Below are 15,194 nucleotides of genomic sequence, written 5' to 3'. Positions count from 1 at the left end.
ACTATATCTAATTAGAGAATAATCATTCACAGCTTCGCAATTATGTTTTCAATATGCATGACTTGAAATATGCGTTAGGGAATGAAACGGTTCAAGTCAAATATTACTAATCTCAAGTGGAAGGATGATGTCGTCGTTGTAGCTCCTTACTTCTTCACATTCTTCAAGTCTTCACGTAATACTTGTAATGTCTCATATCCTAATACTTTCAATCTAACCTATACGAAGTTGACTCTAGTAAATAATCAAGCGACTATTTAAATGAGTTTAGTTTCACTAAAATATGACAACCAAACTTGACATACCAATGCTTGGTGGGTTCAACCGAGCTATGCTCTAACATCTATTAGTTATGTTGGTGGGAAACTAGAATTGCATTGTTATTTTATTTTTCAGTTATTGATTTGATTGACTAACGGTTGTTAACTCTTGATTGCACCTGGATTAATTATTCTTGACAGCCTTCTACTCTGACATAATGTCACTCAAACTACATCAAGATATTAACGGTAGTTCAGATTTGTATTTAGATCTGACGTTAACTTGTGATCATCCATTGTTAACAGATTCCGTTCTGTACATGATCGATCATAAGTTGGAATCAAGTTTGTTATTGTGCAGATGATACAAAAGACTATTGAAGATTCGAAGACAAAAAGATTTTTCTTATTGATATTGTATCTTTGTGATTTACTTCATGCACAAACTTGATCCTTTGAGATCCGATAAGATCTTGTTAATCTTTTGATAAACTTGTAATTGTTAGTGATGTTTAGATCGACAAGCTATCATTTGGTGATACTCTTCAGTATCTGAATCTGGTAGTTCCGTTTGATTTGATATGATTAACTTGTTAATCCAAATATTGGAAGATCTAAATCTGACAAAGGAGTTTAATTGATTTTAAACGGAAAAGCCTTTGTCATGCTCAACTATAATATATCTGATTAACTTCCTGAAATAGAAGAGTGGTTACCAAACATATTAGTCCTTTACTGTTTGGAAGACGATTGAAAGGGTTGAGTGTTTATAGTCTTCTGAGAGGCTGAAGCAAAATCTTATAATCTTCAGAGATGATTTACGTGCGTTGGCTAGATTGGTTGTAGGCGCACTAATATTGAGGAAACTAGGTAACTAAGGGTAGTTTACTTGGTCTCAACTATACGAAGTTGGCAGTGGTCTTTGTATAGCGGCTTAATTCTGATAGTATTCAAAACTGGATTAGATCTCGGGATTTGTCTGCATTTGTGGTTTCCTCGTTAACAAAATTTTGTTGTCTATTTACTTTTACTTTCAGCAATTATAATTATTATTTTAGTTATAATTAAAAGTAAATACGCTATACGCTAACCCCGAACACTTGGGTTGATCCCTAGAGTTTAATGTTCGGTTTCGAACTTATATTATATACCAAGTTAGACCTGGAAACAGGCTGGGTTAGGTCCAACCCTTGACGGGTTAGGCGGGTTACGGGCTAACAATATTCAACCCTAACCCGGAACGTTTCCCAAACGAGTTCCATATACTTAACCCTAACCCTAGACGGGTCAACCATACGGGTTGACGGGTTGGCTCTGCAAATTTTAGTAATCTATAGAAATTCTTATTTTTAACACAAAAAATTAGGTTGTCAGTGGGACTTGAACCTGTTCATTATTGGATGTTTCCACAACTTCCTAACCACCACGCTAAATACGTGGTAGCTGTTGTTTGCTGCCAGTTTAATTACCTTAAATCAACCTCACCATATTGACCATTATTATCTCGAGATTATATTTCTCCATGTAAAAACTGTAGTGATGGTGATAATGAATCTAAGATTTGATTTTCTATTTTGTGGATTAGATCTATATATATTGTTATGATCTGTAATTGTTCATGAAGATCTTCAAATACAAACGCCTCAATGGGTATCAAGATTTGGTTGGAAATGTTTGCGAATGTGTTTTGATTTGATAGTAAAATTTGGGATCTATGTATAACCGTAAATTAGAATAATATATATAGTATATACATATATAATGATTATAAAATATTTTGGTTGATTATATCTTGTTGTTTTGAGTATTTTGAGACATTTACTCCAAAATTTTCATCTTCGGGATCAAAATTACTGTAATTATCATTGCTTTTAAGATATTTGGCAGACTGGACGGGTTATGCGGGCTGACCCGCGGGTTAGACGGGCAAACCCATTTACCAGCGGTCCCTGAAAACATCAACCCTAACCAGCTTGTTTATTCAACTGTTCGAGCCGAGCCGGGTTTACACGAGTCGGGATAGGTCCAAGCCTTGGGTTTTGACCCTAATTGCCAGGTCTATACCAAGTGTATACCTTGTGGTTGCTATCTTCTTGACAATCTCTGTCTATACTAGATCATGCAAGGTATCAGACTTATAGGTCGATATCAAAAAGATTGTGGTGAACTTGGTATCCTCGTCATTTCATTTGTCTTGGAATCACATAGAACAATATACATAGTGTTCCTGTTACGAAACCGTGTATAGTGACCGTTCTCGGCAAATATGCCATTCAAACTATTAAGCAATATCGCGTTCATTTAAACAATTAAGACTTTAATCATGATCTACATACACAAGGTGTTTTAGTGATCAATGATGTCTTAGAGGTACTTATGAGAGTCATAGTAAACATATTTAAAAAAAAGGAGTTGAACATCTGCTAATATTTAATGGGATTGTTGGTGAAATAATTCGTGAACCGTTAGGCAGTTCATGAGTGAGGATGCTACGGTACGTGAACTGGGTTCGCCAACCTTTCAACGGTTCGTGAACCGGGTTGGTAAACTGTCACGTTCTGAACTTAAGGTTTGCGAACGAGTTTTCTAACCTTCATGTATTCCAGAAACTCATATACCTATGGTTTGCGAGATGGTTTGCTAACCTACCATGAGTCCAAATTACAGTAGTTTATGATACGGACCAATGAACATCCATTGCTTGAATCATATTTCAACATGTTTAACAAGACAAGCTTGACTTAAAATTTATTTTTTGCAATAAATCTACTAAAATTCATACGACATAGTCTCATAAAGATAGAATGGTGAAGGCTGTCAGGTTATAAAATGGTTCATTTTTCACATACCTTGTTGATGAAGTTCACCAAATATCTTCTTTGATCTTCAGTCTTCGAGGGTTATTCAGTGATGTCTGATACTCAACTACTAACTTCTATACCTAGTCTGAGACTTGATTTAGTATACTAAAAATCAAGATATAATTTTGTTCATATGATATTGACAACAAGCTTGAGATAACAAAATTTGTGAGTTCGATCGAGTAGTGCTCTAATATTGAGGTATGACCTGACAAAGATTATTAGTAATCGTTATCACAAAGTGTCGGGGCATGCAGAATCAACGTTGGAGATCTTGATCGGAGAACATACAATCGGGAAGAAAATAATCGTGCATCAGCTTCCAGGTGGAACCATTCCCTTCCTCGATATGTATGTCTTATTGTGAATACTCATATTGGTTATGAAACTCTCGGTATTTGGCCCGACTATACGAGCATCATAGTGTTGTTTAGTTCTCTATCTTCAGCTTCCTCATCATAAAGTTGTTTCAACATTTGAACACGCAATTATTGTTGTGATTTAAACAATGCATATGCATTTGCATCTCTTCATCAGAATTTTCCATTGATGATAAAATTAAAATTAAGTAAACTGAAAATACAGGTAAAATAAATAGGTAAACAATATAAAAATATATGTAAGAATATGTGAGAGTAATTTGATGAAGTAGGGGGTATATATAGGAATGAAGTAGGAGGAAATAGCCGTTAAAAACTAGCCTTTAACGACCAACTTTCTATCGAGCATCGCTGACGCTATCCGGAATATCGATCAATAGAAAGTCTGTCATTATACACTTTTTCCACGGTGTCGCGACTAGTTTTTCAGGCTACCGAGTATAACAAATGATTTTTTTTGACATACTCTGTAGGTACGACCTAAATTGAACCCAAAAATACCTAACTTTGGTCTAGCTCAAGCTCAACATAGTGCTTGCTATGACCGGTATAACCAATGAAGCAAAATGATAGTGCTACACCGGAAAGTTAGTGGTACAACATGAAGCGCATTGGTCGACAACATGAAGCTTCATAGCTAAAGACAAGCAATATCATTGACATATGCAACATGCAATGTTGCGATGATGCATATCCGCGAATTCCGAGTCATCCAAGCTCAGGGAATTGAATTAAAGACTCAACACATATCAGGGAACGACTTATGCATTGGTCAAAGGCTTCGCCAAAGATCTTGAAAAATACATGCGCAACAGTGGCGATAACAATCACGCTGGTGTTGCATATTATATAATCGACCAAAAAGAATACAAGTGATGCACATACCATATGAAGCCGATCTAAACAACACACTAAGACTTGGAATGGCATGATTTTACTTATATGATAATGTCCAAGTGTGTAAAGTGGCCATACCAACCATAATGCCATGATGGTGCAAGAATGGCCCAGGTTGACGGTCATGAATCAGTTATGCACATCACACGCGTTGCTGAGTATGAATATGGATTGGAAAGGTTGTGAACAAGGTTTATAATCTTAATTTGGCAAGCATAACTACTAAGAACAATGTGTAGCAACAATCGGCGGACAACAAAAAAACGTAACGGTTACGCACATTGGCAACTATAGGAACTGCTACGGATATATGGATGTCCATAAACCTGTGCACCTGTTGGCACACAATTTTGCCACCGCTACAACACTATAAATAACTTAGGAGAATAATAAGTTTAATAGTTTTTGTTTTGCTAGAAGAACCCCTTGTTAGCAGGTTGAAATTTACATTCGAGTGAATAAGCTTGTAAAATCCTTTGTATGGAAAAGCTGTTGCCTTCCCCTTCATGCAATGAAATGGATTAAGTTTGCATAGCTTTGGCATTTGTTATTCTGTCTTTTCCTTAATCTTGTGAAGCATTAGCATGTCAAACACTCTTGCAATGTGTGGGAAATAATAAGAGTTGAATAGAGAAAATCCTAAGTCTTCGTTGCCAATCGGATGGATTGTTGTTGTTTGTAGTTACTAGTGGAAACTTATATGACTGAAGCACTTGTGGCTCATGGAATTGCCCATAGAAACCACCATGTTGCTGGCTTAAGAAAACTGCAGCGGCATTTTTAGGTGGAGACACTTGCTCTAGGGATACAAAAGTAAATAAATAATCACTAGTAAACGAACGGGTACGATTTTGAAAACTCAGCGCTGCTTTTTCATCATATATATATATTCTTCTAGTCGAGTTCAGTCCGTAGTAGTAAACAGTACTCCCTCTCTCTCTCTCTCTCTCTCTCTCTCTCTCTCTCTCTCTCTCTCTCCAACTTTATCAGTTTCTTTTGAAAACTTTTCTCGAAAAAAATCCCCAATCCTTCCGTTCTCTACGCTCATAAGGGATGAATCGCAGAGGTGATCCTAACCCTTTCGATCAAGAAGAAGAGGTCAATCCTTTTGCGGTAATACACCCTTAGATCTCTCTCTCTTTTGGTTTTCGATTTCATCTACTAAAATCTTGTCTATTTTGCTACTTTTAGTAGTTCTTTTGTTACTTAGATCTTGTTTTGTTTTTTCCGTGGGAAAAAAACATTTGATGCCGATTCACGAACGAGATTAGGTTTATTATGGCTAATCAGTATTTTGGGTTTAAAATGTAGGTTATGTTAGAACAGAAGGTTAGATTAGGTTCATTATGGCTAATCAGTATTTTGGGTTTAAAATGTTGGTTATGTTAGAACAGAATATTGCAAACTCGACAATGAACTTAGCAAGTCTTGTTAGTAAATAGGTGAAATTAATTGATAATGAGTTTTTTACGAGTTAGTAAACATCTCGAACGAGTTTTACTACCCAGTTGAGTTTCCTAGGGTAGATAAGAGTGAGCAAAGCCTATGCTGGATTTGAAAATCGACTTGTTGCTCCTTTATCAAAATTGAAGCCAATAGGGCAAAGGTTTAGACTGTCCATCTCTGCTGGAAGGCGTGAATGATGGGAAAGAAAGGGCCAACCATACGTAGTATTTGTTGGCATGCGGAGTCCAATCAATTTAGTCGGTCTCAGTCTCCAGTCACTTGGAAAAGTGAGGATGCTGCTGATCAATGAGGGCGGGGCACTGGGCGAGTTTCTTTATACCCTATCCCACCTGTTTGAAGTTTTGAACAAAAGGATTCTCAGTCTTTTGAAAATTAAAAAGTTATGATAATTCACCCGTATGGAAGTTATTGCAGAATGGACACAACTAACAGTGAAGAGAATGTTTCAGTCTCAGATACACACTCATAAATCATCTCACTTGTCTACAATAAAGAATGATACTTCACAATAAATAAAAAGTGTTCCCATTATTCTGTTATTAAATTCGATTATAGTGATGCTGTAGAATGTTATTGTATTGGATGGCGGCAAGTTGGTTAACCCTCAGACATCTTTTCGGAAAAGGTTGTTAGCTTTCAGATACTTTTTGGCATCAAGTAGTTCTCCAGCTTCTGCTTTAGTACGCAGAGGAGGGAAATAGTAGCATCACAGATTTAATATTCGACCCCCCCACCCCCACCATGCCATTTTTCTTTTTTTACATTAGTTGGATTACTCAGTCATCGTAATTCCCCTCCCGGGAGAGAAATTATGTACAGATTGGTTCTTATTTTGGTGCAGCAACCAACTGTTTTTTACTTTTATATATATATATATATATATGAATGAACTATTAGTGTAGAGGATGATATGCTCTTCCTCATATTTCTTGTCGGTGCTCTGATCTGATTTCGGACTTTCTAGAATTCTGCTGCACCTGCTTCAAAGTCACGCCTTGCATCATTGGTCCCTGAAGCACTAGGTTTTGGTCGAAAACATGACGCCAATGTGGATATACCACTGGATGCAATGGTTGTAAGCATTTATATTCTTAGTTTAATAAACACAGTATCTTATAGCTACTCTTGGGACGTCAGTTTATTTACCTAAAGGCATACTGTGAATGCCAAACAGGATTCTAAGGATAAAGAAAGGGAGCTTGCATCTTGGGAAGCAGATTTGAAAAGGAGAGAACAGGTAAACTTGCACACATAAGCTGTTTATATGCTAGTCAACATACTTAAATAGTATTTGTTGTTTCTTTTGACTTTTGAGAGTGTTGCGATTAGTTTTCACAAGTTGCTTCTTCATTGCAGGATATCAAAAGAAGAGAAGATGCTGTTACCAGAGGCATGCTACAGACGTGAACTAACCCAATGCTGTTTCTTATTTCTAATCTTAAGTTTCCTTTTATTCTTCAAATTTTTAATGGGTTGAATTTGTTTCTCTGTCTTAATAATACAGCTGGTGTCCCCTCAGATGATAGAAACTGGCCTCCGTTTTTTCCAGTTATTCATCATGATATAGCTAATGAAATACCGATCCATGCTCAAAGGTTGCAGTATCTGGCTTTTGCAAGTTGGTTAGGTATGTGATACCTGGGAGAATACTCTTTTTGGAAAACTAGTTGCTACTTTACTTAATGAACATGAGCACAGACACGGGCACAATAAGGTGTTACTTGTTCGTTTTTGAGGGATGCCTGGTTCTTCACCTTTTGGATAATACCGTTATATAAAGAAAAAGTGAAAAACTCTATAGTTAGACGAGTTGGAGTGGTGAGTTTCCAGAATGTGTAATTCTAGCTAAACTGATGAATTTATGTCACTGAGTCACCCTACATCGTGTCTTAAAAAATATACGAACCATATAATTTTCATGCTTCTCTTAACAGTGTCTGGCAAATTTACAAGGATTTAAATTTATTTTTTTTGCGGCCGACTAATATATTCCATTCCTATGTGGTGCATCATTATCCAGAATATAGTTTACAAAACACTGTTCATATTGTTTTTGCAGGTATAGTCTTTTGTCTTGCATTCAATGTTATTGCTGTGTCTGTCTGCTGGATTAGAGGGGGAGGTGAGCTTTTGCTTTTTAGACCTTATAAGTTGCTTAATTCAAAAAAAGATTATGTCACAGGATTTCATTTAGTTAAGAGCTTCTTCTTAGAGAAGGTTCACTATTTGCAGGTGTTAAAATATTTTTCCTTGCTATTATCTATGCACTTCTTGGATGCCCTCTTTCATACGTGCTGTGGTACAGGCCACTCTATCGCGCGATGAGGTATGCTGTTGTATCATGAATCTCTTGAATTTCCAATGTACTTTCTTCTATTTCTTAGGGTATTTAGTATCTGCTGTTATTTAAGAAATGCCTTTTTCCTTTACTCTGACTACACCCACAAAGAAATAAAACACTTTTTCAGAAGAAGAGTTATGTTCTATCAGATACATATAAACAAAAAAGTTTGTATATCTCTTTGGATTAGATGTAGGATTACTATTTGTAAGAAAGAGAACGGAAATCATATATCGAGCATACTGGCGTCAGTGAACCTTTCTCACAAGTCTTGAACTGCAGCTCATGATTGTAATACAAAGTCAAAGGAGTTGAGCAACTACAAGGTTTTGGGTTTTGGCCCCAAAATAACCATTAACCAGTTGCATTTCTCTCGTCTTAAAAAAGATTGCTTTTCTAGCCTTCTATATCTCAAATCCTGACAATGAAAATTTGCTTGACCTAGTTTAACCAAAGGTTGCTCCTTCCTTCGGATTACTATTATGCACCATAACTCTTCTAAGGGGTCCAAAAAGGAAGTCCCAAATTTCATATGCATCATCCAGGTAATCAGCAATTGCTCCCCTCATTGCATTAGCAGTTAGGCATTTGAAGGCTTCATTCTGTGAAGTAATAACTTTTGCAGTTTTCTCGAGGCTGCTTCCAAAAAAAGTAGACCTAGATGGACTGTTCATTCTCCAAAGCACCCTCTGAGGAATATTTTTCTTTTTTGAGTCCGTAATTGTGTGATCTTGGTATCCTTAACTACTAGAGTTTAAACATACTAAATATGATTTATTGAACTTGCGGGATGATGATTTCTGATTTTCTGCTTCACAGGACAGATAGTGCCCTGAAATTTAGTTGGTTTTTCCTGTTTTACCTGGTAAGTTTTCTTAACCCTCCATTCAAGTAATCCTTGCATATACCCTTAGTGAATCTAATTTGTTGTACTGATTGCATTTTCCCGGTGCAGATGCACATTGGTTTCTGCATTGTTGCTGCTATTGCCCCTCCGATTGTTTTCCAGGGGAAATCGTTTACGTAAGTTTTGTACTTCGATATTTTTTGTGTCCCTCTCTAGATTTGTGAAGTAGGTTGAGTGGGGAAAAGCGATTCCCTATAGAGGTCATGTGCTCCATTCACGAAACTTAAAATTTATCTAGATCCGATAAAATTTTAAGAGTATGGATCTTAAAATGATTTTTTATTCTTTTGTGAGGCTAATTTATTCTTAATTTCAGGGGTATTCTTTCTGCGATATCAGTCTTCTCCGACCATGTGCTGCCTGGGGTAAGTTGCTGAGCCATCTACCTTCATTTCTGATGCTCCTTGCTTTACTTTTTGGTTGATAACTTAACTTGTCTCTATTAATCTGTCTTCTTGCAGATCTTCTATTTGGTTGGGTTTGGTTTTTTTTGCTTGGAAACACTTCTAAGCTTTTGGGTACTTCAGGTTAGTTCCAATTGTCATCATCACTTTACTTATGTATGTATACATATTACCCCCGAGTCTTCTGGTGGATGCTTTCTGAATTTGAGTTCCGAAGTAATATATGAATCTCGTGCTAATTTTTTATTTATCAGTTTATGATGTATTCTTATATAGATTCCTCAGTGAAGTTCTAGGAAGAAGCAGTAGTTTGTAAAAAATCATTGCGCTGGATGGAACACTAGATTGACTTTTACGACCTTCTGCATTTGTGCTCACACACTCTTAACCTAAATTAGATGGATTTCCATTCCAGGTGTAATTTTTAAAAATTTGTCAAGTAAAAGTAATAAAAAGTATAAAATATGTTTCTCGGTGTATCCTGATGAAGTTCAGGACTTTTAAAGAGTGGTTTCATCGACTGACATGTGTAGACCTACTCATCATGGCATCGTACTTTAAAGAATTAGGTTGGAGTTTACATTACATCTTCTTGAGCATTTCTCACTATTTGAATTCTGACCAATCACATTGGGAGAGTCCTAGTCGAGCGTAAGAAATTGTTCATCGTCAAACCATGTCTTTGCTTTCTGCATCCTTTCTGTATATAGCGTTTGATTTTGATATATATTTTTCTGTTTTCCTGTACAGAAAGTTTACATGTATTTCAGAGGTAATAAGTGAAGAATTCCTAAGCTCTAATCAATATTCCAGTCGGTGTTCATGTTGCAAAAAGCTATCAGTATATTCTTTACTTTCTCTTCGAGACAAGTTATCTATTTCGTGTGATTATGAATGTATTTTGGGTGACAAGGCAGGTTCTTTTTTCTTTTTTTGGTTCTGTAATTTGATGTTCGAGTCTTGTTATAGAAGAATTTATAAATTAGGTTTACATTTGGAATTAGGGCATGTTCAGTAAATTGTTGAACCGTAAATGTTTTTGAATGATATGGTACTTAATTCATGTCTACCTAGTTAACCACGTGAACTTACTATGGTTATAGTGGTATAAGATTATTCACTGGATTTGCTGGAGTTGATTGTATTGCCAATATATTAAAGGCACCCATTCTTCGTGTAATTATAATATAGATTGACTGTGTATGTTGTTGGTTGCCTCCTACTCCGAGTTTTCCAACGTCCAAGTTGGAAGGGACAACCAGGCAGGATTATTCAGTCCCATGGTTTCCTAGTGCATGAAACCGTTTCTCCAATCAGTATGTAAGAGATCGAGTGGCAGGGGTCAAGAACTTGACTTAGCTATTTTTAACGTAAGATGAAGTAGATGAACGTGCGCGAAGGCCAGTTTTTGACGTAAAACTCTAGATGACATGAAGTAGCTTATAAGCTATAGCCACTAAGCTTCATGAATTTTGAACGAGATATCGGACAACACAAGCTGATTCTGATTCACCTAGAGTACACAAATTTTGGTAACGTTCTCTTTCTGTTTTGGCTGTATGTATTGTACATTGTGACATTGGGCTTAGAACATATACAACGTTCACTTTTAACTCTTCTCTCATAGGAAGGGAAGCACACGTTTCTTATCACAAACAGCAGTATGGAACCGAATTCACAGAAGATACTTCGATGGGTCCGACGGAACTATCAACTGCTCTGCGCCTAGGTGTTTTACCTCTCAGACTCTTTCACTTGAATGAACTGAAATGAATATAAGAAGAAGAAGACACTCTCACCATCCTATAACACTATCCTTTCACTTCCCTCATCTCTAACTAACCATCCTTTATCTTCCACCTGTCAATCCGATATCCAAAATGAAAGAGAATCACCACCCATCTTCCCCATCTGTTATGTGGTCATCAAAAACATCACCCTAATCAACAACCATAACTTCTTTTTCAGAAAAAAAAAAAAAAAAAATCATTTCACAATTTTCTGTGAATTATACAAAGTTACAATTTTTTACTTACTGGCCTCTCTTCCTACTCATCTTCATATCACCTCCACTTTTGTTATAAGCTGTGCTGTATATGGCCAGTAACTAATAAACTCAACCTGAAAGAGAATGTTAAATAGTAAAAATAAACAAAAACATCACCATTTCTGAACTTTTTTTGTTTTGTTTTTTTATCTCCTCTCAAAACTACTTTTAGTGTCTGTTTTTCTTTCTACAAATTAAAACATAAATGTATACCCCCACTGAGAAGTGAAACCAGAATTCACAAAATATATTAGAATTCTCTTCTCTAAAGAGACTTTCAAAGTTCCACCAAAATGGCAATCTGTACTGTTTATACAACTCAGTCTTTGAACACAATATCAACAACAACTAAAACCAACCTTGGTTTCCATCAAAAACAAGTATTTTTCTTCACCAAGAAATCATCATTATCAACCAGAAGAAATTCTTACTTCTCATGCTCAGCTGGAGATTCAAAAACAATTGTGATAGGATTGGCAGCTGATTCAGGATGTGGTAAAAGTACTTTTATGAGAAGATTAACAAGTGTATTTGGTGGTGCAGCAGAACCACCAAGGGGTGGTAACCCAGATTCAAATACTTTGATTAGTGATACAACAACAGTCATATGTTTAGATGATTATCATTCACTTGATAGAACCGGAAGAAAAGAAAAGGGTGTTACTGCTCTTGACCCAAGAGCTAATGATTTTGACCTAATGTATGAGCAAGTTAAAGCTCTTAAAAACGGTATTGCTGTTGAGAAACCTATCTACAATCATGTATCTGGTCTTTTAGATCCTCCAGAACTTATCCAGCCTCCTAAGATTCTTGTCATCGAAGGTCTTCACCCAATGTGAGTACCAATTCATTTATTTTTCGATTCATGCATGCACTGCACTACTGATGCTTATTTCTTTCTTCTTCGCCGTTTTTCTTTTCTGGCTTCCAGTTTGTTAAGGGTTTTGAAGCAACTAAATTTTATAAGGAAGCTTTTTTTTTTGATCGGCTTTTATAAGGAGGCTTTATTGAATATTCTACGGAAATTTGCAGAAAGTCAGTCTTCTAATCTCTAGTTTCTTGTAATTGTAGTATTTTCCTTTTCTTATTTAGAAGGTTTTAAATTTATCTGATGTTTTCAGTTTAGTTTATCTGTAGTTTGTTTTGAAAGGTTGGAGAGAAAGATAATAACGTCAGAGTTTGTAGCATGATTGATAGCTTGTCCATTCATTTCATTATCTAGCTTAATTTTACACCCCAGTAACACGCCTATGTTATAATGGGAATAAGCAATAAGCTTGCGAAGGTACAGGGTTCGATCCACTGCATCTCCATTCTTATTTATTTTGGTGAAAAGATGCAAATGAATGTGTTGAGTGTACATATATTTTGATGATTTAGCAAATCAGTCACTAATTTTATGAAAATAATAATCTTAATCAGGTACGACTCTCGGGTTAGAGACCTCCTCGACTTCAGCATCTACTTGGACATTAGTAACGAAGTCAAGTTTGCATGGAAAATTCAGGTAAAAAAGATGGAATACTGTAATCGACAGTTTTCTATGACTGTCCTTCATGCTAGATACTATTATGATAAGCTTCAGTCTCTGATTATCATTCCTATACGTTGCAGAGGGATATGGCCGAACGTGGTCACAGTCTTGAAAGTATTAAAGCTAGTATCGAAGCCCGAAAGCCTGATTTTGATGCTTACATTGGTAATATTATTGTGAACCACAAAAAGAAAGCATTAATGATGAAATGTGTCTATGGACATTATACAAAAGATTTGCATGCACAAGAGAGACATAGACTCTCGTGTGAATTGTCCGTATCTTTGGCTTGGTACTTGAGCTACTAATGAGAACAAAGAATATCCCACTAAGGCTATTGCTTAAGAAACCGATCTTTGTATGAAGTTGAACTGTATTAGATTTTAGTTTAACTGCTTGCATTTCTAAGCCTTCAATATTTTTGGTTTACAGATCCACAAAAGCAATATGCAGATGCAGTTATAGAAGTTTTACCAACAACGTTGATTCCAGATGACAACGAAGGAAAAGTTTTGAGGGTTAGATTGATCATGAAAGAAGGTGTAAAATATTTCAGTCCAGTTTACTTGTTCGATGAAGGTTCCACCATTTCATGGATTCCTTGTGGAAGGAAACTCACTTGTTCGTACCCAGGCATCAAGTTCAACTATGGTCCCGACTCTTACTTCGACAATGAGGTAAAGATTTCTACAAACTTTCTCACGCCAAATCTAATAGATATGGAAGCTCTCGTATTGTCTGGAGACTCATGTTCCTCTATAGGTAGACCCTGGTAGCCAGGTTGTGGCATTACAGGGGGGTGTCTAGACCAAAACCCAAGCATAGGTATCCTAGTTATGGTTGTCGATAACACTTCAAGACCTCAACTTCTAAAATCTAACGAATAAATGAGAAAAGAGTGAGTTTGCTAGTGCAATGCCTCGTAAAAGTCTCTTAGGTTCACTGCATTTGAAGCGTCCACACTTCCAGATAGATGTCAGCTTCCTCTGTCGCCTTTGTTACTGAACTGAACCAACTGGTGCAATAGCGAACTTAGCTAGAGGTGTCCGGATAGGTGGGTTTGAGATTTCCCCATCTCAACAAATCATATTTCCAAAATGTGATCAGCTTTTTAGGTACTGGATTGAAGTATCCAGCGCATCATCTAGTAGATATGTTGTCTTTCTCTTGATACGTTAAAAGAACCATGCATCTCCTCTTGCAGGTGTCTGTGTTGGAAATGGATGGACAATTTGACAGATTAGACGAACTGATTTACGTGGAGAGTCATCTTAGCAACATCTCTACCAAGTTCTACGGAGAAGTTACCCAACAGATGTTGAAGCACGCAGATTTCCCCGGTAGTAACAATGGAACTGGTCTCTTCCAAACCATGGTTGGATTGAAGATCAGAGATCTTTATGAACAGATTTTGGCAAGCAAAGTTGGAGCTTTGGAAGCAAGCAAAGCTTGATGGCGGAAATACTTGATCAGAATCACTTCAAATAAACAATTATTCTACGAAGTTTTCATTCTTCTTCTTCTTCTCCAACTTCATCATTGTGGAGTTCTTTAGGGTTTCTACTTTCAACTCATAAGATTTAAGAACACTCTTATATGTAATTCATGTTGTAATACTATCATGTGGAGATTTGTAATATAGCGAGGACACAAGGGAGATGAAATGCAGTTTAAAAAGATCAAAATATTTGAAACTTTCATAAAGTCAGCTACTTTGTATCGATCCTCATTTGGTTCAAAAGCTTTTCCTTCCATCTTCATTTTTATGTCTACTTTCAGTTCCAACTAAACGAGATCATTATATCTTACTTTCAGGGGTTGATAAATGATACAGATGCAGTAATTGCAGGAGGTACAGTTCAGATTTATACGCCCATCTGAGCTAACTCCTCACAGAATACAGTCATATAAAATCCACAAAGCACGGATATGGGGAATCCTTTCACGACATTTATATAGGCAAATCCAGCGAGTGATTCTGAATTGTACAACCTAGATTAGAACCAATCAAATATACTCGGATGAGAATTAAATTGAAACAGACAGCATTGCTAACCTTGACATGATCCACCTAAATTTTCAGAAGTTTAGGTGGA

General features: G+C 36.4%; 2 protein-coding genes across 4 annotated transcripts; both read left to right on the top strand.

Moving 5' to 3' along the window:
• The first annotated feature begins 5,327 nt into the window (after positions 1-5,327).
• Positions 5,328-10,651, top strand: LOC113301813 (secretory carrier-associated membrane protein 4-like). Of its 3 annotated transcripts, none has more exons than XM_026550640.1 (12): positions 5,328-5,511; positions 6,830-6,940; positions 7,040-7,102; positions 7,222-7,255; positions 7,370-7,492; positions 7,925-7,987; positions 8,098-8,191; positions 9,026-9,071; positions 9,162-9,229; positions 9,430-9,478; positions 9,575-9,640; positions 10,268-10,651. In XM_026550640.1, the coding sequence occupies exons 1-12, from the start codon at positions 5,452-5,454 to the stop codon at positions 10,298-10,300; spliced, it is 810 nt and encodes a 269-aa protein (XP_026406425.1). In that variant the 5' UTR covers positions 5,328-5,451; the 3' UTR covers positions 10,301-10,651. The 3 variants fall into 3 exon arrangements, with proteins under 3 accessions (XP_026406425.1, XP_026406427.1, XP_026406426.1); XM_026550641.1 differs by having other exon boundaries at positions 5,329-5,511; positions 6,830-6,937; XM_026550642.1 differs by lacking the exon at positions 6,830-6,940.
• Positions 10,652-11,589: 938 nt separating this feature from the next.
• On the top strand, positions 11,590-14,852 carry LOC113301811 (phosphoribulokinase, chloroplastic). Its single transcript, XM_026550639.1, has 5 exons — positions 11,590-12,399; positions 12,987-13,071; positions 13,179-13,263; positions 13,531-13,775; positions 14,303-14,852. Exons 1-5 carry the CDS (start codon positions 11,858-11,860, stop codon positions 14,549-14,551), a joined length of 1,206 nt encoding a protein of 401 aa, XP_026406424.1. The 5' UTR covers positions 11,590-11,857; the 3' UTR covers positions 14,552-14,852.
• The last annotated feature ends 342 nt before the right edge of the window (positions 14,853-15,194 follow it).

Source organism: Papaver somniferum, chromosome 8 (genome assembly GCF_003573695.1).
Source record: "Papaver somniferum cultivar HN1 chromosome 8, ASM357369v1, whole genome shotgun sequence".
Taxonomy (NCBI): Eukaryota; Viridiplantae; Streptophyta; class Magnoliopsida; order Ranunculales; family Papaveraceae; genus Papaver; species Papaver somniferum.
This window is presented reverse-complemented; position numbering and strand designations above follow the sequence as displayed.